Below are 27,656 nucleotides of genomic sequence, written 5' to 3'. Positions count from 1 at the left end.
TAAAGTGAGCGGCTAGTTGGTGCGAAACAAACTGCTTCGCATCGTGTGACATCTAAAACATGTTTCGTCGTATCGGTGGTAGTTTTTACTTTAACTAAACTGAAATACTGGAGCCGAGGTGGCCCAGTGGTTAGAACGCGTGCATCTCAACCGATGATTTCGGGTTCAAACCCAGGCAGGCAACGCTGAATTTTCATGTGCTTAATTCGTGTTTATAATTCATCTCGTGTTCGGCGGTGAAGGAAAACATCGTGTGAAAACCTGCATGTGTCTAATTTCAACGAAATTCTGCCACATCTGTATTCCACCAACCCGCATTGGAGCTGCGTGGTGGAATATGCTCCAAACCTTCTCCTGAAAGGGAGAGGAGACCTTAGCCCAGCAGTGGGAAATTTACAGGCTGCTAATGTAATGTAAAAAAACTGAAATAATATAATTGTCTAATACGTATAATTAAGTGTTAAATAAATATTTAAATAGTTCACAGTGAATTATCAACGTGAATATTTCGTCTCACAGAGATAATAATGTGATTATCCTATTGAAGGTAACGACAAACACAAAGAAACGGAACGCGTTTCCAGAACACTTGACAAATGTGCGACTGCTTTTCCGAAAGAAGAGTCAACGAATAACGATCCTTTGAAAGTATTTTTATACAAACGCTTTAAATATTACACTTTAAATATGTTCTGGAATAAAATCATCACGAATTTATCTGTGAGTCAATTGTTTTGCGTATTACATTTTTTGCTATTATCTAGACTTCTTACCTACGTACAAAGTTTTTAGTTCAATTAATAATTTATTTCAAATTTTGATTTGTTTGTGAAATGTAACGTTGGTCTATAAGTGATTTTTGTCGAAACATTTATTCATACGGTAAATATATGTTCGATTAAAATCATACTAGCTACGAAGGTGTTCACGTATTAAATTATTTATCAAACGAATACCTACTTTATTAATATGCGGTAAGTCCCATAATAAAATAAATATAAAAAAGTCACGTAAATCGCAGCTCGAAAACCAAGAATATGTAATGAAGAACTCCTTTTATAATCTCTATACAGTTTTTTTTTACACTATATCAGTACACAAATCCCGATTAAACCGGTTATAATCGGTAATATTTTTATATATGTTTGTTTTGATATTGATAATAATTAGGGATTTAAGTTGTATGGTGATTTGGGGAAAAATACGTTACGAACTTAACCCGGTGCACTAACAATCATAACCCTGGTATAACGATAATAAATAAATGTTATATGACAATATACGTTTAGCTCTATTATAAAACAATACAATTTTATTAATATAAGCGTTACGCGTTTTTCTACGTTATATTTCACGTTTACATTTATATGCAGGAGCAAAGGACAGATGGAATATGAAATGAATGTTTACCCAAAAACGCCAACAGCAACAGCTGCCTCTCGCAGAGCTCTCTCTTGGTCCATGTCTCTCAAAGCTTCTGGTCTGATGGTGGCGGTGTTTCTCGGCTGACGTTCGTTTTGTACCGCTGTAAAATAATATACAATTAATCACTTCAAAAATCAATATCAGTTACGAAGCATAAACTGCAAAAACTAACATCAGCTACGAAACATAAAGCTCCTACACAACTGTAACAAATATTTAACTGTTTTAAACTCCTACGTTGGTCTAGTGGCTACGCTTATATCAGGGGTTCAAATACCGTGTCAGTTTAATAAGAAATCAGAAACGAACTCTGCTAATGGGAACTTCTTGACAGAAAACGTCAAGACGAGATCTTTAGCATATCATAGTTAAGAATTGTACAGTATTACACACATGTACTTCTGAAAGTATTCGCCGTTTGTTTTATAATTTGGTTAATATATTGTTTAATAATATAATTAGTTTAATTAGTTATGGTGCCCGAAATTTGTCAAGAACATATCGTCATCGACTTTGATTGTAATGCGTGTACAAAACAAGTTATGAGGACCACTTATTCTTCGAAGTATCAATATCCATATATATGTATATTGATACGTTCCGGATTGAATGCTCAGTGAACAGTGTTGGCACTAACAGGACACAATCGATAGGTTACATGGCGGTGCACTGCAAGTATACGATACGGCTAACATATAACACACTATTCCTACTAATATTATAAATGCGAAAATAACTCTGTCTGTAACCTCTTCACGCTTGAATCGCTGAGCCCATTTTGATTTAATTGGTATAGAGCTAGTTTGAGTCCCGGGGAAGGACATAGGATAGTATTTATCACGTAAATCATCCCTGAAAGGTGAGAAAAGCAGGATGGAAATTTGTATGGGGAATCAATCAATGTTTTTTGGGGGTGAAATGAGGGTAAATGTTTAGGTGCTATGAAGTTTTATAAATGTCCCGCGTGTAAAGCAGCGGCATTCGGCTTGTACATAAATATACCTACATTTTTTTTTTATTTTTAGTATTGCTTAACCTTTCTGTATTCAATCTTATTATGTATTTGTCATAATTTGTTCTAGGTTCCGATAAATCTTTATAATAAGAATAATCTTAATTTAAACCCACCACCGGTTCATAAAGTAGACTCTACTGAGAAGAACCGGCAACAAAATCTCCAAACTACACGATGACAGCCACGGATTATAAAATAAAGTGTCTAAGCTTAAGCTTTATATTGTTATTTTTAAAAATAACAATATAATTTTACAACAAAACTACACATCATTAAACAATTAAAACTCTTATTGATTTAAAGACAGAAAGAAATATCATCAAACGAATAAAATACGTATATAAAGTTTAAATTGGATCCAGAAATTGGTATTATTATTCCCGAAGCTTCTTTTAAGGTATAAAATATCAAGTACAGTCACGTAGCTCACAAAATAAAGCAATAGGTACTCTTTCACCCGACCCCCGACATCGTACGACGCGCGACGTTAGAACGACCGCTTTTATGTAGCAACTGGTACGTAACAAAATTTTGAGAAAATATTTTAAGGGAAACTTTATTTTTCTTATGTTTATGAGATATATGTTTATATTCTTTATTTGTAAATAAAGTAAAAATAATTTTATCACTGCTTCCTTTGCACAGCAAAACTCCTCGACTCTTACTCATCATCAAGAATCATTTATTGGCTTGAAATTAAGTCCATGATCTGCGGTTAAAATTCACGTATCCACATTGATTCTAAGGAAAAATTGATATTTTAATGAAATTAATCTTCTTTAAACTATATGAGTAAACAATTTGAGCGAATTCATTCAAACGTGACGCTTTGACGCAAAAAGGATTCACTTCAGTCACGCGTATATCTTCTATCATTTTATATTATCTATTGAGTTGCAAGCGTTTTATTTATTCCGTATCACTTTGCCAAACTTTTTTATTTACCGTTTTTGTACATTAAAATATTTTGTTCTCTTATCGTTATTTTTATATTTAGGCTTAAGCTAAAATACGGTCCATTTGGTCCAGTAGTCTCGATCACATTTGTAACATGTGGAGATTTTAATACATATCATATTATGGCAGAGGAAAACCTCAGAAGAAAGAACATTCCATGGCTTTTATGTGCGCGGGATATAGTCCTGTGGTGAATGGTAAAAGGATAAAATCATGACGTCACTATATCGAATATTTTTACATAAGACTTTTTGACATCAATGTCTTATTTGTCTACAATAAATAAATAAAAATAGTCACTGTACAAATCATGACCGCTTCATGATTGTCACGGAATAGTGACAAGTATGCAGTAGTAGCATTTTTTATTTTTAAAATAAAACCATATCAATGTATGTTGCTATTACTAACTTTATTATGAATTTAGTTGATCTTGATTAAGCAATAGTTTGGCTATAACAAAATTATATGAAAATAATAAAATCTCAATATAAAGTGGAAATAATCCAATTTGACCGCATACAAGGTGTTCTGTCACAGCGTATTCGCAGCCTCCCTCGTCCCCATGTCGGGGCAGAAGGCTTTCATTTGATTTTATTGCCTCGGCTGTCGATCGCCTTCAGTGAACTTCGATAGATAGAATCATGTACAAAACACATTTTGTCTTAATTTTATTAAAATTGTCATGGATACATCAATATTACAAATATTTCTTAATTGTATATACTTGAATAATTTAATTAAAAGAAAAATGATTACAGGTCTTAAATATCACCATGTATAACCGTCACAAGACCTTTGTTTATCAAACTCCATAAATATAAATGCTTTATTGAGTATTTATATGAGGCCCGTCTAACATTGTTCTTCTGCCACGATACGATACGATACATTGCAATGTGTTTCAGTTTTGATTGCGTATTAGTTTCGACATTTCCTTTTAATTTTTTTTTATAAATAGTTTTATTATGTTAATATTTCTTAAAAGTAGATTATGAATTGTAAATTTACTCCGAATAATCCTGTATATACATTTTTGGTGGTTTTCTCATTAGGTTTTACATTCCAAGTCAGTTGTACCTTTAAATTTTCATATAATCTTATAAAATAACAACTCTAAACATGTATAAGAGCCTACTTGTATAAAGTACCTACGTTTTGATGTGTCATTCGTTCGTTGCAATTGAATGAAATTTTTAACCGCATCAATCACGTTGCAATTTTAATCAATCGTAAAACGTAACCACAAATAGAATAGTTAACCTACACACGCGCACTATCTCCCCACTATAAATCAAAAGCCCCTCCCATATCCGGCCGCAGCCATCTTTGAGGTCACACTTCCGTGGGAAAGAGACGGATGATTAAAATTCCTGAAAGAGTGAAAAGGGATTTGTCATTGTCATTCGATCTTCTTGTGGATACTTATTTACATAAGGTATAAGAAATTAAATAAAACAGCCACGACAGTATTATGATTTTAAAATGTAAATATTATAAGTTATACCTAATTTAAAGAATTATCTTAATTAAAACATAACTAAACATAAAATTGTAGTGTTTGTGCCTATTTGATAATTAATAAGCAGAACATATATTTTTTAATATTTAATTATGAAAATGCCTCTTTAAATCATAATTTATATTGATTGTATCCTTTTACAACTACGTCAACGTTATAATGTCACGTCATCATTATAATTAAATCTTGTACTATAAAAGTACTAAAATAACCTTTTTATGATGAAATAATAAATATAACAGAATGTTAAAATATAATAAAACAAACTAAAAAATAAAATTACCCTTTGAGTCAAGTCATAATTGAAAAATAAAATCAAAAGGATCAGGTGCGAGCCTCATCTGTTTCACATCCCTAAATCCATTTCAAACAATCCTAACTAAATTATAGCTATCTCTTTTGCTCATACGCAAAACTAGTCACTTTATCCCTTTTAGTCGCTGCCGCCGCTGATCCAACTTTAGTGGTTATTGATTCCGGAAACCAAACTCAACGTAATTTCGGCTCTCTGACCTTGATTTAAGATTGAAATTCGTTAAAATTTAGACGATGGATTTATATTTTGACAGTTGAAAACACGACCCTAAGCCTTTTGAATTTGAACTCATACTTGTTCAGCTTAAAAGTTAGAAATCTGTCGCTCTGATTGCTAGGACTTATTGTTAATTGAATATCGCACTTAATTTTAAAACCGATAGAGTTCACATTTGCATGTAATGGGTGAGATAGGCGATTAATACGGTTGGATTTTGGGGGTTTAATGCTAGGATTAAAATCGCATTAATCAGTGTCTAAAGCTTTAACTCGGGTATAAACAGTTAAGTGTTAGGGTACGCGACGTTGGATTTCGGGTACGGTCGCGATCATTTATAAATATGCAATACTCTCAAGTTTTACCTTTGACATAAAATAATGGCGTTTACTATATTATTTTTCTGAGCCGAATTTGGTAATATGCTTTTTTCTCTGTGTATTTATTTATTTATTTAATAATATATCGTCCACGGTTGGGTATCAACACTTTTTAATTATTTATATTAATAAAGTATTAGTATAGCTAAATTATAAAAAGATAATATGGTAAATCTCAACTGAAGACTGCGAGTATTTTTTATATAATTGTTAGATAGACTGGCCAATGGGCCACGTGATGGTGTCACTGGCCATAGACATCGGTGTAAGAAATATTAATTATTCCTTACAACAGCAATATGCCACCAACATTGGGTACTAAGATGTTACTTGACTCACCCTTTAAACCGAAACACAACAATACGAATTATTGCTGCTTGCCAGTAGAATATATAGGTAATGAGTGAAAGGTTTACACAAAGCTACCATGGGGAAAACATCGTGAGAAAACCCGTTTTTGAGCAGCGTGGTGGAAAACGCTTTAAGCCTTCTCTACAAGGAGAGAGGCCTTTACTGTTACTTTTTAATAAACAAATATTTATGTTATCCTATCCATTATATATATTAAAATATACGAAATATTTAACTAACTAATTTATAACTTAGGTAGATTACGTATGTATATTAAACATGTTACAGACAAACAAACGAGGCATGAAACCAATGAAAAACATGAATAATGAGAAACAATAAGATGTATTAAATAATAACTGAGTATTTTTTTTTGTTTGGCCCTAATTTTATTTTACAATAAAAAAGATTTTTGCAACTTTATTTGTTTAATTTAAAATTTTTGTGATGATCTCTGGTATTATATTTAGTTTTATGTCAGTATTAGTTGTATAATTTTTCGAAGATTTGTCTTCACCTTGACACATTCCACAGCTAAACAAATGGAGGTGGATTAAAATCTAAAGTCACATCATTAGTGTTTAATTTTATAAACGAAACTAAAAATATTGAAAGTTACATGAAAATTGAAATTTACATTTATTAAACCTAACGTAACAATAATTATTTAAATCATGTAAATTTATTTAATCTCACAGATTAAAAAAAAAGACGAAATAGTATCATAAAAAACGTTATACTAATTTTTTGAAATCATAAAGCAAAGATCTTTTATTGGCATATGCAGTACTTATATGACTAGTATTTAGTAAAATGGACGGAGCTTAGTAGTAAGCAGGCCGGTGCTTGGAAGTTGACAGGTTTCATCTCGTTTGCCTGCAAGCATGTTAACCCGTTGCCCCGTGCAACTCTTTCCAGGTCATATCCATTGGATAACGAGGAGGAATTATAGCAAGTACGCCTGTTTTTGCACTACATATGTGCTACGCAGTCGTTGCTAGTTTCCTTAAGGAAGGCCACGGTGGCATAAATTAACCTGAAGTCAATCCATCACATTCAGTAATAAAATTATACTAAATTATATTTTTATACCACATTGAGTAGTTTATTTATTATTAATACGCAATATTTATTGTATTTACCTTTTTATTTGAAATAGGTAGGCCTAAGTGCCATTTGCCATCCCTTATAGGCATTGTGCCACCAACCTCACAAGGTCACATCTTGGTTCACAAACCAAGATGTGATGTGTAGGTACCTACTCACTAAACTAAGTAATACTAAGTATTGCTCTCTAGCGGGATCACATGTGGTCACCCACTCATCAAGGAACCCAGATATGTGCTTGCACAAATCTCTGCTCACGAAATAAAAAGAAAAAATACTCTCATTATTAGCAATAAGGTACCAGGCTCTCATAAATACATATAGGTAATATTTATAGCTGATATACTAAATCAATATCGTTATATCTAACAACAAAATAAATATTGTATTATTATAATTTATGTTTCAGGGATTTGAAACGCTGCTTAAAAACTCTGAGAGTCACCTAATTATAACAAAAAAAAAAAATTGTTTAAAAATTTCGAACTCAATTTGAGAACAGTAAACAAACATTGCCGATCAAACTCCATTCTTGAATTACCATAACTCGAACAATGAAACATTGATCCAATTGAACACGAAAAGAAACTGACAAAAAGATATCGTGCTGGCATAATGAAAGCTGTGTGCCAGCGGCACCCCGCGGGTGACTAGAATAAAATACCTTGGAAGTGGAATCATGCTTCAAACGTGTCACAGATAAAAAATAGTAATTTCAAAATCAAAATAAACCTCATATGCGGTTCACCTTCTTAATCATTATTTTACAATATAAAAATGCGGAGAATGTAGATTCCACCGAGAAAAAACGATAATAAATTATACTAAACAACGGCTATCCTTCTCTACTAGTTTGATGAAATATATCAATTTTATATTTACAAATGAATTGTTTATAAAATTATAATGAATTATAAGTATGCAAATCAACAAATAGTTAATGAAAACTTAGTTTATTTATATAAATACAAAATAACATATTCGGCTTGATTTAAAGAACGTTACTAAATAAATAAATTTAAAAACTGTTTTAAAATGCAACGTGGATTTTCCAATATTTATGGAATTCTGACTTGATTTTATGATCTAAGAAATCGATTTTTGTCACATTTGGCCATACTAAAGAACAATTTCTATTCTCTTGCTTTTGTCGTAAAATAGAAGAAATCATCTTTCACACTGATAGAGTATTCGGCGTATTGTGGTATTTAGTAATTTATGTAAAACTTTATTAGACTTACCATAAATAAAACAGATTAAATGCCAAACTAAACTAAGCATAAAATCATTTATAATAAACGATTTAGTGTAACTGCAGGTACAAGGGACGTAGCATCTCTCAACGTTGGTGACGCATTGGTGTGATACAGCGCCAATGTGGTGATGGCTACTTATTATCCGTTGCCACATTTGCCCATCTACCTACCAATAATATAAAAAGGATTAGCAAACTGCTCAAGACAATTTAGTCTGTAATCGATCTCTTCAGTTTTTTGTTTTTCGAAGCGAGGGACGAAAAAAAAAAACAAAGATAAAATGTAAGACCAATATCGATACTTATCACTAGTATTATTATTATATAGATGAAATTATTAAACATCAAAGTGTAAAGCTATATTATCTACATACAAAATAGCTAATGTCACATTTAATGAGACCGAGCGTAAGAGACGTAGAAATGAAAAATACAACATTCGACGCCATTTCCAATCCCTTTTATATTCTGCATTAAGAGTTAGAGTGAGGGACTTTATTGCTTTAAGCTTCGTATTATTTTGCTCCCGACTCGCGTGAAAAGGAAAACTTAATTCTGTTACTTTGAGACGTCGCGACAATCTCATTAAGTCGGGTCCTGATGCTTGTCAAACGACTCTACGTTCATTAAGGTTACCAATTTAACGAGTTACATTTACAGGTGAGTATTTGTGAACAAATTAATTACTATAAGAAAAAGAAAAATGCACTGACTGTATCTTTGGTATGTTTTCTTCACTACTGAAATGAATAAGTTTAAATTCATCGAGTGAAAACTCAGTGATGTTTGTCAGAATTTAAGCAGTCTTCGTTTAAGATCCTTGTAACAAAATGTTGTCCTTGTTGACAAATATTACAGAATATTTGTCTTTTTATCTGTACTAATATTACTACAGATAAAAAAATAATCAATAAAAAAAACTTGGGCATTCTAATATGGATAAATGTGGCCGTATGATTCTTGCCGTTTCTTTTCCGTAGAATCTACTTTCCGAACCGGCTTTACATTTAATTCAATATTGTAACATGTTTACGTGTATAGTGTATGTGCTTTCCAAGGCACGGTAGTGTAAACAATAGAAAAACCAAATTAATAGTTTAGTTTAGTTATTTTGTGGAAAGAAACAGTTTATAATAAATGTAAAAAAATATATATTAAGAAATCAAATTTAAATTACTTTTAAAAGTTTGTTTTTCTTAGTTCAAAAAGTTAAAGGTTAGAATTTATGTAAGTGCAGTTCTTGCAATATTTCAAGGTTTATTCTAAATAAAAAAAAAATTGTGCATAACGGAAAGAGAAGGTTTAAATAATACAGTTAGCTATAAGCTACATAGAATAGATATATCATCTAAAACAAAATTTAGTTTATTCGAATTACTGAAACAAAATTGACAATAAATTAAATTATTGTATAATTAATTATAACGTTAATGCGGTTCTAATATTCGTTAGCCACAAATTTGAAAATATCTAAATTAATAGGGATGTGGTCAACTGTCCCTAGCTCCCGACAGGGGGCGCTCATTTGAATGTAAAGCGTGAACCGCTCGAGGCGTTGCTTTGTAGTTTTTGCTTAATTATCTGTATTTGTGGGAATGTTGCGTTCATTATAATGAAGGCGTGGATCGACTTATTAAATACGGCTTAAGGGTATTGCGGATTGCGATTTAAAATTTCCTTTTTATAAATTGAATCGTTAATTGTAACTTGGATATTTACTTATATTTAAAATATAGTATAAAAATAATTCTCTTATAATAGAATATATTATGTTGAATTTGATTATTGTCTTTGAAGTTAAACTTCTTTTGACGTTTTTAACGCAACGTTTTGAAATGTAACATTTGGGTGACCCAAAATGATGTTAGGTACACCTGTCATATTCAAGGTTTCAAGTATCGCTTGTGTGTTCTGCTGGTATAACTAAAAGCTGTTAAGATACGAATTGTGTTGAATTTATTGTATTCAGCAAATTAACTTTGAATATATTTCACATTTCTTTTTGGGATAAACGCTAAACTAAAAAAAATTACATGCTATTTTTATTATTGGAATACCTACATCGACCGGTTTTCTTTCATGCTATAAATTACTAAAGCGTTTTATACTAATGAAATTTTAAAAACATGAGGAAAGAATTTCTTAAAAAATCAGTACTAAACTTGTTCAATAAAAATATCAAGACGAATATTGAATCTTGAATGAATGACTACTTATCAGGCGTCTTCGAATTCGTTAAAATTTAAATTCAATTCATTTAATAACAAGCTTCGTAAGATAATATGCAATGGAAAAATGTTTAGATGATAGCAAGGGTTTGGTAAACGTGTTCAGCCACGCGTCGCCACGTGCCCACGACCGCCCGTATACAAATTAGGGCTTTTCAACCCTAAAAAAAATTGTTTTAAAAATTCCGGTTAAGTCGCGCATACGATTGTTAGTTTAGTATAGATGAATGGTTTTAGTGAAATAATTTAATGCATGCAGTTTATAAAGGTTGTTAGTGCGCTGGTTTTGAGCTGTCTATGTTAAAAAAAAAAAGTTGTTTTCATTTTTTTTTTATATTTTATACATGGCTTACTCGTTCGAGTGAGTTTTATTTAAAGAGGTTTAATAACACATTATTATATACCAGATGCAAGATTAAAATAAGTAAGTTGTCGTTAAAGTTAAACGCGATGCCTCCAGTTCCTTGGTCATTGGACTAGAGTTTTTTTATCATCAAATTTTGTGGGTATATTCGAGAGTGTTTATTGATATATTTTTAGTTTTTTTTTAGAAATAATTTAAATACACGTTATCTTTAAAAAAATTTAAATGATTTCAAATTTTGTAATGTTTAATTATCTAAAACTTTTAGGTAGAATAGATGCCCGAATCATTATATCATACGTGTTTTTATTTATTTTATCTTAAATTATATATAAATTAAATTAAAAAATTGAAAATTAGTTATAGTTATATTAAATAAAATCTATTAATAATCAGGTTATAAAACTTAAACAAAAAAAAAACACGTTATATCCATAAAACATATAAACCATAAATTCATATTAAGAAGTCAAATCCGTTTTTGATTCAAATAAAAAAAAATGCGATAAATTCAATTATGATTTCCTTTACACCATTCACCGATCATGAGCATATTTGTCAATAATATCACAAAAGTCTACCATAAATACATTCGTTCAATAGTTATGTTAGAACAAATAGGGCCAGCGCGTCCCAACGAATATCTCCATGCCTAATTGATTCTGCGTGTGACGGGGTGGGCAGCGCAGATTTGTTAGCTTTGAACATGTTTTGATAGGTTATGACGTGATGTAAGCGTGGGAATGATGACTTATTTCGTTTTACGTTTGTTTATCAACCCCTACTAATGTTATAACTAAAGTAACTCTGTCTGTTACCTCTTCACGCTTAAACTGCTGAACGAATTTACATGAAATTTGAAACGTTGATAGTTTGAGTTCCAGGAAGGACAAAGACTAAATTTTTATTTTAAAACGATGTTAAATGGGGATGAAGTTATGTGTGATATAAAGTTTTGTAAATTTCACGCGGATAACGCCGCGGTTTTAGCCAGTGAATTAACCTATTAAACTAATTATAATTTTAAAAAAAAAAACCGCTGAGTTCCTTTCGACAGTTCTTCTGACATCGGGGTATTCTCTTTTCCGAACCGGTGGTAGTGTTACATTGACAATTGATAAATAAGCGCAATGCTTTTATATTGAATAAAGGAATTTGAGTCATATATACTATACATATAAAACTAGTTTTTGCTTAGTTATGTCGTATTACTTAGATTAACCTCATATAATGTTCATATAAGGATTCATACCTTACCTTATATAGTATTTTATTAATCAAGCATGTTTTTATAAGTATATGAATGTCAATTTATAGAATTGTAGATTGTCAATTTATAGAATTGTACTAAATGTAGAATATAGATTCCTATTAAAAGAAGAGTCAATGACGTCGGTGGGTACTGTTTTAGTCAGTTTTTTTTTAATTTTTTTTTTTGTTTTTTTACATTAGCAGCCTGTAAATTTCCCGCTGCTGGGCAAAGGCCTCCTCTCCCTTTGAGGAGAAGGTTTGGAGCATATTCCACCATGCTGCTCCAATGCGGGTTGGTGGAATACACATGTGGCAGAATTTCGTTGAAATTAGACACATGCAGGTTTCCTCACGATGTTTTCCTTCACCGCCGAGCACGAGATGAATTATAAACACAAATTAAGCACATGAAAATTCAGTGGTGCCTGGTCTGGGTTTGAACCCGAAATCATCGGTTAAGATGAACGTGTTCTAACCACTGGACCATCTCGGCTCAACTTTGTTTTTTTTAACAGCTCAAAATATAATTGTCGAAATATTATATCAATATAGAAAAAAAATTTTTTTTCAGAATATCAGTTACATAAATATATTTCAGTAATTAAAACCTTATATATGACAGATTTATTTTATTTTATTTATTATATGACAGAAATATATATGATATCGGTTTGTAGAAGATGAATCACTAGTTTCCTCAAGCTACTTGCTTTTATAGAAAAAAAAAAAAAAAAATTGGCAACTGTTGTTTGGCCGAGTCATACTAGCCCCATAGTGCTGTCCTTAAATTATCTAGAGATAAAAATAACTTACCATCTTTATTCATACCCATAGCGAGGCATTTCTTCAACCGACAGGCCTGACACTGATTCCTATGAGCCTTGTCCACCACGCAACGCCCTGTACCGGCCTGGCATCTGTTAACGGAAAACATCATTTAGCCGTGGTATTAGGTATATGACAAATATCTGTTCAGATGAAAATTATACTTAGCTTAAAACGCAAAAAGGTGTATGTTTGATGTCTGTTTTACAAACTTTTTATCGTTATTTGTAAAGTTATATTTGAATATTCAAGTAAAAAAATATTCACTTAATGTAAAAGAAAAATTCAATTATTGAATCATTGTTGTCATTAAGTAAACATTAAGTTGACTAGCTGTGCATAAAGATAGTCAATTTCAATGGCAGGAACAGTAAATATAAATAAACAGTAACTTTGACCTTGAAATGATGTGATATCTGAAATGATCCTTAGCTTTTACTTTGAATTGGTGAAAAATTCCGTATCTTTTTTTATTATTATAAAGGCATAGAATAGACATTGGCGCTGTAAGAAATATTAATCATTCCTTAAATCACGATTGCGACGTTGGAACCTAATATTTTATGTCTCTTGAGTTTAAAGTTATCCTTTAAACCGGAACACAACAATATTAAGTATGGCTGTTTGGTAGAAGAACATCTGATGAGTCGGTGATTCTCACCCAGATGGGCTCGCACTAATCCCTACCAAGTAAAATAAAGATATATTAATCAAAAACCGTACTGTATTTTACCAATCGCGTGGCAATGTATATCAAAGGTTCACTCGTCTAAGCATTGGATTTGATAGTTACCAGGCCAAAATAGCACGTGGTAAAATAAAACGAAGTCTACCGAGCTGGTTAAGAAATGTCTTAGAATTTCTTTCTACGGAAGGTTCTTTAAGATGTTTTCTTTCACCGAGCAAGGAATGGATTGTAAACAGAACCTAAGCATTTGAAAAATCCCGTGCAATTTAAACTGTAGTCTTTGCTTAAAATCCGTGTGTTGTTCACCGACACTTCGATACACAATTTATCAATACACTAATAAAATAATTATTTTATTTATTTATTTGATTATTATTATTAGCTTCACGAGTACAATAACGGTATATATATATATTTTTTTATTATATATAATTTCTTATATGTAATATAAGTAATTAAGTTACAATAATCTTTTCAAAACTTTATACAGTTATACCTATATATTTTACCAAATATCAAACAGGTAATATTAAATAAGTAGTTTTTAATTTATATGAATTATACATGTTATAATAATATTTTTTCTAAGATTTCCATAATTGAAGTATTAAGAAAAAGCAATCAGATCGAACAGGCTCATCTTAAAAGGAAAAACTACTCAATCAAAGTGAATGCCAACAATCTGCGGACGAGGTCTAAGCAAGATTAAAGATATTTCATTATACGTAATCCTTCACATAATAGGCTTAGGCTGGTTGACATTTGTTGCAATCGGTTTTCGGAGGGAAAAAATGCTTCGTGTGTAGAATGAATAGTGACGGCCCAAATACCGACCCCGTGGCACTCCCACTGCAGCTTAAGCGATTGGGTGAAAGTTGTAAGAGAGAAAATCTTTCTTATAGTAATTAGTGACAATAATTCAAGGTTATTTGGCATTGAGCGTTTATGAAATTACAAAAGTCAGACTTTGTCAATTGGAACAAATTATTATATAACATGAATCAACCGGTCTATTCTCCACAATTGCGCTCTTTTTTCCATATATTCTTTGAGTAACGTCCAAATAGAAAAAAAATATATACAAAACATTGCTTGAATTCTTTATACAGTTAAACACCAATCAAATTATCCGCTACCGAACGTATAAAGATTTAATAGTTCACTGCTCGCTAAAAGATAGATTTAACGTTGCAATAAAAAGACCCAAAAATCAATTTGCTCCTGATAAAGAACCACATGTCACACTTGACCATAAGGGCGCATACACAATATTAATAACATTAAAGCGGGTGCTTCATTAATTGAATGGGGCCCGAAGTGGGCCAAATGTTAAACTGTTTTTAATATTATCTGTGAATCTACCCTTACATTGTGTGATTTTTTATGCTCATTTTATTGGATGTATGGTTGACAATTCTTTAATACATCTATCTTACATTTTGTTTTCTTTTGAATTGAAACTTTTCGATTTAAAAAAAATATATATTTCCATTAATATAGTCTGAAATAAAAAAAACAAAAAGAGGCAGCATTTAATGTCTTCTAAAGCTGGTCCATTCTCTTTAAGGAACCTCCTTCAATGACTCATGCAGGCACGGCTGGGCACGAGATATTAAGAACACAAATTAGGCACATGAAGATTTTAACCAACAATACAAACTTGGTTAAATTTCATGTGTTGCTAGCTACTGCCACCTCAGCACCTGCACTTGCACCTGTTTATTGTTCGGTATTCTCTACGATTATACTGTTCGTCTCTTTTGGGACATTATTTATGACTGATCCGTCTATCCATACGACCATACACAACCAAAACCCCAGATGCAAGAAGAATTAGAAATATTCACGAAGAGGATTAAGTGGATCAGAATCTAATTCGAGTGGTGTCTCCCCCATTGTCATTTTAGCGTTTCTTTACAGATGTGACTGCAACATATCTGGTGGCAGGTTTTTGATGGGGATTACGGGACTGTTTGATATGCTTGATTGTAAATTAATTTTAGGGTGATTTTTGTTTTGATATATATGTTTTCGATGCGGGAATATTAATGGCACAATGTTTTGTGTTGTTGCTTTTATTTTATTTGTATTGCCATTTTATAGGCGACATAATTTTGGCATAGATAAAATATTTTGATTTAGCTATTGACTAAAAATTGTCTCAATTGATTAAGATATGCAAACATTGTTTGTGTTGGAATATTTTCGAAAACTTGTGACATTAAGGGCATATACATAGAGTTATAAAATCAGGGATTATAAACAATAAATATCGGAAGGAAAAGCTAAGCAGCGGGCAAGATTGCTTCTAATTATAAATTACTACAATAGTTATTAAATTTTAATTGATTTGAGACTATATGAACTATTTTAGGTTATTAACAATAAAAATATCTTATATTATTATAAACTGGATACAAATATGTGAATCTTAGCAATCTTAAAAAAATCAGGTTTAAGCTCGAATAAGACTTTTTATGTAGTAATATCTGCTGATAAAATTCATCTCATGCACAAAAGTGAAGGAAAACATCGTGTCAGCGCATTTACTAATTAAAATTTCTCCAATTTATCCTAAAAACTGCATTGGTAAAGCGTGAGATAAGGACTAAGTCTTATCTTCAAGGCTCTAGAAGACCTAAGAAAAGCAATGGGGCATTTACTTTATATATGTTTAAGGGTTTCGAAGACAGCTTCTTGATAAATCGTTAAATACTTGTTCTTCATGATAAGTACGACGCATTTCAAAATTTAAAACCATCGATAAATTTAAAACCAATTTCTTAATCATCAAAATACTCATCTATATTGTTTGCGATTTACCAAGAATTAGGCAACATCATGACACACATACAATAACAAAGGCATTTATGAATCAGTAGCCCAATTTCGACAACGAAGACGTTACGCATTTCACCAAATATTGCTTTTTGGTTGTTGATACAAGTGGTGCATATCCGTCTATAGTACGGTCACAGACCGTGAATTATGTCACATATGTGACACCATTTTATTAATTTCAAACACTTTCTCCATTTTTTTTATTGTTATGTTTGTTATTCTGGTCTATTTTATTATGATTCTATTCTACGAGTAAATTGTATTGTATCTTGTATTTATATTCTGCAAATTTTCCTCTATTGTAATTGTTACCGGCTTATATATATAAATAACAAACTATCTACCCGCATTTTCATACGTATCCAGCACTTAGGAATAATACATGTTTCTACCAGTAATTTTTTTTATTAGTTCATTAGTTCTTGAAACGACAAAAAAATTTTACCTCTTTATAAAGCGAGTATCGATAATTACAATTAATTTTGCTGTAGTAAACTATGTATTGCTGGCATAAATAAAAACCATTCAAAAATAGATTATTTTAAATAAATACAAAGTATTGTGAATTTGATAAATTGTTACCAACTATAAATAAAAATATTTTGAAAAAATTCTGGTTAATTTGGGAATACGATTTACTTGATTCTTGTAAATTACTCGTTCAAATCAATCTGATTATAACGTCTGAGGAAATATTTCTGATAATTTACATCACCCTTGTACAAGCGTTTTTGGGTATGTACCACCCACTCACCATATATACTACCGCCAATCAGCAATATTTAGTATTCTTGCGTTTCAGTTAGAAGAGTTTGAATAAGCCAGTGTAACTACAGGCAATGAGACATAATATCTAGTTCCCAATGTTGACGGTTAAAATTTCTTACGACCCCAATATGTATGGGCAGTGGTGCCCACCAGATCCTAACTATGCAATAAAAGTATTAAAACATACTTTATTTACAATAGGTAAAATCCAAGGTTGAAGACCTTAAGTTAGGTTCTCTGTAAGGGTATCTAAATCGAAAGAACCATATATCGAACAAAATATGCGTGCAAATAAAACCACAGAAGACAGCTTATAAAATTAATATATAAACGATAAATTTACCTGTATATAAGTTTCCGTCTGACAGAACGTTTGAAAAATCCACTGCAACCATTGCACGCCAGAATGCCGTAATGTTTGCCTGAGCTCGTATCACCGCACACCACGCAGACGAGACCTGATATGATCAATGATAATTAATATTGAGAACGTTCACATTTATATTTATAATATGGCTTCGCTCGCGTATTAGGGGTTGGACGTCGGGTCAGGTTAAGCATTAAAAAGGAGACTATGTCCTTGGAGCTCAAGCTTCATACCAAATTTCATTAAGACAGATAGACAGACTTTCAGTCGCAGATACTTTTTCATTTATAATATTAGTATAGATTTGCATCAATGACTTAAATAGAAAAACAATAAAAGTTGGATCCGTATAAGACTCCTTGAAAGTTAAAGTTATCTGGTAAACTGTACAGGAGGTGTAATATACATAATATACAATAACATTATGTATTACGAAAATATTTAGGAGATATTTTGTAGTTGTAATATATAACAGTAGAGAACAAAGTGCCTGAGTTGGTATTATTTATCAAACCTTGTAAATTGACAAAGCTGCCAACCTGTCTTACCCAAGTGATTGGTCTTCTTTACGGGGGGATCTGGCAGCCAGGGTCGGAGTGCAGGCGGTGCCAAAGCAGCTGCCACAAGAGCTGCTGATGTAGGGGGCGACCAACGTAGTGGTGATGTGCTGTCTTCTCCTGTTGGCAAGAATATTGACTTTAGTTACTACATTTAGTCGAATATATTTTTCACTTATTTGTTCTTATTGAACATACGGAATATTATAAAGAGGGTGTTTAATATATTAATAAAGAAAATCTTACAACGTTTAATATATATTATTTCATAGATTTAGCATTTAATTTTACAGGTAGCTCTATTCATATTGTGTTATATTGCTAATATCCCATTCGTATATATTCGTATGTTGTTGAAAACAAACAATACATCCTAAGTTGTGTTTCCTGTGAGATTATGTGAAGACAAACTTAAAATTTGGAGTAGATATACTTTAAAAACTGATTTCACAAACTCTACACACCAAAAATCATTTTGTAATATATTGATTTTAAGAGGGGCGCATAGCTCCCTGTTTGTTTTATTTTTTTCTATTTCAATCAATCAACCCGTTTTATTTGACATTTGTCGTTTTATTTTATGGATTGGCGATGAAAACACACCAATACTTTTTTATTTTCCCGCCGGCGAAATTAGAAAAGATAGTGCTATAACTTCTAACTGTACCTTCTTTATTTTTGCTCCCCATATGTTGGAATATATATTTCGATTTTAAAGAATCTATTGATTCATTGTAAAATTTATACATCCTTAAATAACATTTAGTTTTAGAACTTTACATAGCATTTAGTTTAAAGATATATCAAAAATAGAACAGTTTGTAGTGGAATAAATACAGGCAGTTACATTTAAACACGAAACTAAGTGTGACCACTAATCAATGAATCAATCAAATTTATGTTTGCACTTTAAAAATATATACTTAACTTACACCTCTTAACTATCGCTACACCCAAAAGTAATATCAATAAACATTTAATATCAATAATGCTAATAGAATAACCATTGCAAATCGCACCCTTTCGTTTTAATAGCATTTTCACTCCAAAATAAAATAGGGGATATGGACCAACATTTGTAACGCAATGACATACGATAACAGCCCTTATTTAAATGTGAATAAGTTTCAAGTGAGAGTCAGGATAGAGTGGTACACTAATATGATGAAACAATTAAGTGATTGCAGAATTATATGGGTACCTTTGTAAGGATAAGGCGATTTGGTTCCGTGATTAATTCGTCATGGAATTTATGGATCGCTGAATTATATTATATATGAAAATAAACTATCGTAAGGTCTGACCTATTCACGTTAGACGAACAATCTTGTTATAATTTATTTATTTCTAGCATTCTTGACGATACGTGGTCATGATTTGTGTAGTAGCTAATTTTAAATTTGATTTTTGTGTACTTTTTTATGTTCAATATGTAATTTAACGTACGCAAATTAAAAAAAAGAATTTAATCGTACATTTTAAATAAAGTAAAACTGCAGTTGACTTAGCCCTGGATGGTTTAGATTTGACTCCAAAGTCGACATTTAAGTGTGTTATCTGTCAATGAATTTTCAATAGCAATTAATCTTTGTCTTACTGAAGGCCTCAGAAAACACGTAAAGCTTTTATCCACACTAACAGACAGTACAAATCTCTGTTACCAGCAATATTCAATCAGACGTATCTAATGTTCTTTTGGATATTATTTATTTAACACTAAAATAAAACCTTTCAGTTCAAGAAATTGTGTTAAGAAACTAAGTGTCAAACTGTGACAGTACAACAATTCGTTTACAATGAACGTAGGCTCGCAAATGTAGTTACAGATGGGGTCTGTTACTGACGTTACTGTATTCATTGAATTATCTTATTGTTGGCAGACCATCGAATATTTAGACATTCTCGTTTTAAATATTTTTTTTTTTTTCTTATAAATATAATTTAAAAAGTTACACGTTTGACTTGTTGAAAGGGATTTTAATAAAACAAAACTAGATGGGTTAGCGTGTAGAATGCGTGGATTATAACCGTAAGATTGTTCTTATTAAACAACTGTAATATTCCAACAGAATTTTTGTTACATCGTTCTAAATACAGTACAATATAAATAAAATGTATATTCAATTAAAATAAATAAATACATTTGTAGCCGATTTGAAAAATAGAATCAGAATCAGAAAACTTTTATTCAGGACAAACATACATTGCAAACATAAAGAATAAAAAAATAAAAAAGGACATTAAACATTAATTAATAACTATAAGAAAAGTACAAAACAATAATAATATATATAAATACTTAAATAAGCAACATATTATATATAATAATATAAGAAGAAACACAAAACTTACAAACGGTAGAATATATTTAAAAAAATCCACAATTATTCAACATTTAATTTTGCAGGTAGCTCTGTTTATATTGTGTCTGCATATAGGTAAATAAACAGACACAATATACTCGGCGCTGATTGCCGAATGGCTATTACGTCCGCTACCGTCGGAATAACTTAATTTACTAGCAAAGGGCTACTCCAGTGCTGTTGTAGGGATATTAACTAATTTTTATTTTTACTTCATAATTTGTAACACAAAATTATATTTTAGTGAGTGGGAGTTTGAAGTAATTTTTATTATTACTATTAATTATTATTTTTAATTTTTTTTTTCTTTTATTCTTATTTATTATAAATCGACAAAGACAAAACAGTTCAGATTTTTTTTCACGTTGGTTAGTCATTTTTTTTGGTTAGCCAAGTAACTAACAAAACAAACTGTTCGAAATATAAATCATCCGAGTTTTCCGTCAAATGTTCAATAACGTTACTAAACTACTGAGCGAATACCTACTCTTGTTGTATAATACATTTATGTTATTAGGTATCTGTGGAGTTTATTTCATCAATTATTAAAATAACTTATATAAGTATGATTATTTATTATATAATATTATATTTGTTAACTTTTCTTTGGGCGCAAGTAGAGTAGTAGAGAGTAAAATATATTTTTTTAAAATGAAACATGAAACTTTGTAGCGTTTGAGTAAAAACGTTTTTGACGTCCAATAACTCCGGTCACAGCTCTGAGTCGCATCGTGCACGTGTATAAATTTTATATACCTTGGAGTAAAACTTTAGTTGTACGTATACGTATGCCACATGCTGCTATTCCGAATAAAAGCAATATCTATATCGCTCCAGGCTGACTTTCGCATAAAATAAAAAATCAATATTTTATTTAATGTATTTCTTTTAAATCGGTTTTATTCGAACTGAGTTTCACTTTTTACATTATATTGGAATTTTTAAACGGTATTTTGCGATGTGATGATTTAAAGCGCTCGCGGCGTTTACGCAATGCATTTGCTGTTTCCTAACGTTTTAATGAACTGCGTTTTCGTAGCACCTCCTACGTAGGTTACGCTTGAATAAACCACGACGAAGCTTAACCAAACCTCAGTGCGGCGGTAGTTATAATATTTAAGAACTATTTATATTTATTAAATAATTAACTTTTATTTTATATTTGCTGCTAGTACTCCTCTTCAGTATTTTTTTAATTCTAATTTAATAATTACTTTTTAGTTAAAATTGTTTAATGATTGTTAACCTTATTTTAAATACCTATGGTTAATTATTTATCAAATATTTCATTCAATAACAGTTTTATTTTTTCTTATATTCTCTCAGCATAATGAATAATGAAAATAAATTTCGTAATGAATTACTGAGGAAGTTTTGTTATTCATAATACGATAAATGCAGAGGAAACCGACATGACAGCGAAGGCTCATTTTTAACCATAGTCATTGGCACTGATAGAAACATTTATAAGTTACATAGTCAACGCTCTACCAAACACGGTACTTAACATAGTATGTAATTACACTGGCGCATTCAGGGCTATCTCTAAGAGCGCCAAATGGAATCCACTCAGAACAAGTGCCATATATTTGACGGGCATAGCTATTTGAAGCTTTGTAATGTCTTATCATAAGAATAACGTATTTATATTAAGAAGTTAATCATAAAACTACGTCAATATGAGAGTAAAATATTTAGTTTGAAAGTAATTTGATTCCAAAGTATATTATATATATAACTATATGCTTTCTTATCACAACACTTAAAAGCAACACAAATAAAATATAAAATCTTGACAGGATAGCGCAGATAAAAAAGGCTATATAAAACGTGAAAGGACATAAAAGAAAATTGTATGAGACACATAAAAAGAACAGTTTGGGAAATTGGAAGTCGCGGGAGAGAGCGAAGTAAATCCCTGGTATCAAGATAAATCAATGTTTGTACCGAGTATGGCACTTACAGGCGACTATGGAATGACGTGGAGTCGACTTTGATTATTATAAATTTACAATGGAAAAAAATATCAAGTAACAAATTTTAGTATAGATATGTTATTTATAAAGTTGAATGATTATCAGTTAATCTATATTTTAAAATGATGAACTTACTTTATAAGTCTCTTCCCTTGTTTAAAGAGAAGATATGCAGCTTATTTTACCTGTTTCATTGAGGGTATGTATGTATTAAAATTCTATTCTACAGATGTATGTGTATTTCTACCTAATATTTTTCTTCCTTCCAAATGATACCAAATAGTGGCGCTTCGAATTCTCCACTAAGCAAAGATGAACACATTAGTAACTATTACTTATAATATTTTAAAATAAAAAAATAATTGAATTATTACAACTCTATAGCTTCTTAAAGCTACGAGTCGAGTCGGAAAACTTTGTCGCTTGCCGTTTTATTTGGTTTTCTTTTGACGCGAGAGCTCTTGAGCCGCCCTGATTAATTTCCTCCCTCCCTTTTCAAATGCTACATTTTAAGGATTCACTTAAATATACCCCTACCAAGCCTTGGGCGTCTTGGAACTTCCCTTAACGCTTAAACTGAATTGGTATGGAATTATTGCAGGTTTTAGATTTTTTTACATAATACATATTCGATATATTTTCGTACTTAGTTATAGGTTTAATTGTAGCAAATAGGTGAATAAATAACAAATGTACTAACCATACATAGCCACTGTAAGCAAATTCATACATACCTTAAGTGGTAAGGTAAATAAATAAACTGGCTCGCTCATTGCAACAACCGGAACACTACACAATATCTGATAGAATCATTATTGGGTGATAATTACACAGAATTTGATTACAATAACCTTTAAAAAAATACAATAGAGCCTTCTGTATACAAGAAGATGAGGCTAATTTTATTTACGCAGGCTACTAATGCTAATGCAACTCTGTCTGATTGTCTGTTATGCTTGCATATCCAAACCTCTGAAGTGAATTTGACAAAATTTGTTATGAAGCAAGCTTGAAATCCAAGGAAGAACTTGGGCTACTTTTTATACCTAACACCAATAATACGACCAAAGCCGCGGACGAGACCTAGTTTTTTTAATAATAATGTATCTTTCCTATCTTTAAATTGATGTTCAAACCGTATATTATATTCCGATATTTAAAGACTATTTATATAATGATATATGACAATAATAAGAAGGCGTTATATGCACACAGATTAATAATTCAAAATATTGAAGTCGGCTAAAATAGCAAGACAATATAAAATAATAAACACCAATAAAACACAATGACATAGTAAGAACCCAATAAAGTGTTATTCAAAACGCGGGCCCATTATTGGAAAATGAAATTCAAATCCCCATATAACCTGTTTTGTATTCAAAACGCGAGCTGACCGGGTAAAGTGGCAAATCATGGAGCGGCTGAAAATCAGTCAAATAGACCCCGAGCTACTGGCATACGCGTACTGAATAACAAATGTGATACCATTAAAAATATGTCTTGATGACATATTTTTAATGTTATCACATTGATATTGAATCGAATTGGAGTTTTTTTGATAACCATGAAGGATCTATATGTTTTTATATTTTTGAAATATTTTATCGGAAAGTCGATCGCTGTCGCGAACATTATGTACGATTTTTTTTCTTTTTGTTTATGTTAATGGTTGGCGGACGAGCAAATGAGCCACCTGATGGTAAGTGGTAACCATCGCCTATATACAATGGCACTGTAAGAAATATTAACCATTCCTTACATCACCAATTCGTCACCAACCTTGGGAACTAAGATATTATGTCCCTTGTGCCTGTAGTTTATGTAGCTCACTCACCCTTCAAACCGGAACACAACAATACTGAGTACTACTATTTGGCGGTAGAATATCTGATGAGTGGGTGGTACCTACCCAGACGGCTTGCACGGAGCCCTACCACCAAGAAAATGATCTAATAGTTATTGCTATCATAGACTTCGATTGTTATGTATAAAAAAAATATTTATTACCAAATTTTTTATTATCTAAATTTAGTAATATGTATTCTCCCTTTAGTTAAGCGTAGACGTATCACTAGTACGAGTCGTAGATGATTTGAAAATTTATGATTTTGTTATAACTCTGTCTGTCTGTCTGTTGCCCTTTTACAGCCGAACCACTGAACCGGATTTGATTAAATTTTAGTTTGAAAAGAGCTTGAATTCAAAAGAATGACATAGGTTAATTTTTTAACACCAGGCGACTCACCCCTTAAATACGAGCGAAGCCGCGAGCGACAATAAGTTCTATATATGTTAATGAAACTGACGTGTATACCTACTTGTTTTTCATTAGTGCTGAATTTAGACATATTTTTCTTTATGATCCCACACAAAAGAAAAATATATGAATATTATTTTTTTTAATAAAAAGCGATCGTAAACCACAACACCTGCATCGTAAACTAATAATATTTAAAAAAAATTAACAATAAAGATGCAAATTTATTGTAATATATTTTTAGTGTAGATAAATTAAGAAAATATTAGTATCGTACAGTTAATAATTAATTAATTATCATACAAATATATATTATACAAAATAAGATATAAAAATATTTTAATAGTGTTAATATTAGCGAATCAAACGGCTATTGCACTGGTTTATTTTTGACATATATATTAATAATACACTAAATATATTAACTTTTATCCATCGTATAGGTACCTACGCAGATGTACCAATTACAAACAAAAAAAAAAATAAGAAAGAATTGACTATAAAGACTCACGGTTTCAATCTTGTTCTAATATTCTATATTCAAAATTAGTATTACAAATAGTAATAATAAAAATATATATTTTTTTAAATCGAATTCCCATTAATTTACTAACGTCAAGTTAATCTAATAGCAACATTCGTTATTTTTTATTTAATTTCATTAAAAAAAACACCTAATTACTTTAGCTTTTTCATTAAAGTAGGTTTATATTTTATATATTACTTTTGCTGAATCAAAGTTCATAGTTTCAGTTAAAGAATTCCGACTTAAAATTGAACACTCCTGTTATTTACTTATGTCTACTTTTTTCAGGTTATTTTTTTATCGCGAAAGATACCAAAAATGTCAGTTAATCGCAATCGCATCGAAACGTAATCGACGTTCTGTCGTTTTCGTATTCTAGTACAACGATCCAGTTGCATTTCAGTCGAAGTTGTATCGAATATAAAAAAAAATAAACTTTGTTTCAAGAAGTCCTTAACGTGCAATTTGATTCGTCATTTTACAAGATTAATTAGACCTTAAGCTACGCTAAGATATTTTATAAGTGAAATAGGGAATTACTTATTTTACTTAAATTTTCAATCATGTTATTATTTTTGCAGAAATTTATTGTTTAATTATAATTGATTTTTCAGATGCTCGCACGTAAAATATTGTTACGCGTGCGTTAATCTCATTAGCTACAAACTTAATCTTCGTTCTATCTTGACCAATTACATACTTATGTCTGAAAATAGTTCTGTGGAAAAATACGCAGTACCATAGGTAATGTATATTAGTTAGTGCTCCGGGGCGAAGCCGACGCGACGCTGAACGTATATAAAAAAAACATATTTTCGTCCATGTATGAAGGAAGGTGGTACATTTCTCCGGAATAAAAAGTAACCCATGTGCTATAATCTATCTCAATACCAAATTTCATTCAGTTCCGCTGTGATAATAATCCATCCATAAAAACTTTCGTATTAAAAGTAAGTGTGATAAGTATTTGGTTGAAATGCCGAATAAAACCAAATTTTACCAATTGGTAAAATTCTAAAACAGAGGTCATGTCATGTTTTATATTTATAGAACTAGCGCAATGAGAACTATATTGATGAAAACAAAATAATAATTACAACTGAAAAAATATTGTTTTTTAACAAACTGCTATAGAAGTCGGTACAAAATAAGTATATTTACTTATTTCAGAACATTAAATTGGAATATTTTTTTAAAAATCCACTTTTATTTATTTGCTACATACGAACTATGATAACTTTAATTGAATGCTTCAAATCCAAATATAATTACAGTATTTTATTAATACTTTTTTTTATTGAGTAAATAATACGACAGCAAAAACCATCTCATCTTTAGTTATGACACTTTCCCACCAAATATAGGAACTGAGTCTTTTTGTTCCTTGTGCCTGTGATTACACTGGCACAGTCACCTTTTATAAAATTGAAATAAAATAGATATAAAAATATTGCTCTACAGCTAATAACTAATTACTGTAATTAAGAAAACACTCGCATTAAAATATTATTTTATTAGTAACAATGTATTATTTATGGTACCTGTCATTCTCGCTTCTTGATGATCTTGAGTCAATTGAAGAGGATTTTGCGCCACTTCCATTTTATTTCAAATTTAGAATTGTCCTTTCCTTTTTTAAAACACTTAATTCCAATTACAAATAATATACACTATTTTACTTTTTGATAGTTGATATAGATTATATAAACAACATTAATTTTAGATCTTAGATTGAAGAAAATCATAAATAATTATAAGATGCTTGCAAAATATTAGCACAGTTGGTGATTGCTATAGTTGTTTATAATATGCGATTAACCATTAATTGATGATATAATATTGAAGAAATACGTAAAAACTAAATTATTTTTTGGCAATTTATAAAATTAAATCAACGAATTAGATAACGACACTAAAAATAATTAATCGAAAAGTAATATTGGCGGGAACGCGAGAATACAGAGTTGTCACTTTTGACGTTAATATTTTTTTTTGCTTGTCGGCAGCGAGCCGCGCGTTGCTAGTGTTGCTACGGCCGGGGCACTTTTGACTCGATCTCACCGCGTGGCGTCGAAGGCGGGGCGAGACTCCGCCCCGT

The 27,656-nt window shown here is 31.0% G+C and overlaps 1 protein-coding gene across 1 annotated transcript in view; it reads right to left on the bottom strand.

The window, feature by feature from the left end:
- The window catches only part of LOC113402770 (photoreceptor-specific nuclear receptor), a 38,291-nt gene extending 11,074 nt beyond the window's left edge, over nt 1–27,217 (bottom strand). Inside the window, exons 1-5 of the mRNA XM_064218659.1 lie at nt 27,100–27,217; nt 18,425–18,553; nt 17,853–17,967; nt 13,201–13,304; nt 1,411–1,525 (exon numbers count right to left, since the gene is read on the bottom strand). Coding sequence (XP_064074729.1) covers nt 1,411–1,525; nt 13,201–13,304; nt 17,853–17,967; nt 18,425–18,553; nt 27,100–27,160 — 524 coding nt within the window. The 5' untranslated portion in view covers nt 27,161–27,217. The remainder of the gene's footprint in view (nt 1–1,410; nt 1,526–13,200; nt 13,305–17,852; nt 17,968–18,424; nt 18,554–27,099) is intronic.
- Nucleotides 27,218–27,656: the final 439 nt, after the last annotated feature.

This window comes from Vanessa tameamea, chromosome 23, assembly GCF_037043105.1.
Source record: "Vanessa tameamea isolate UH-Manoa-2023 chromosome 23, ilVanTame1 primary haplotype, whole genome shotgun sequence".
Classification (NCBI taxonomy): Eukaryota; Metazoa; Arthropoda; class Insecta; order Lepidoptera; family Nymphalidae; genus Vanessa; species Vanessa tameamea.
Note: the sequence above shows the minus strand (reverse complement) of the source record. Positions and strands in the feature narration are given on the sequence as shown.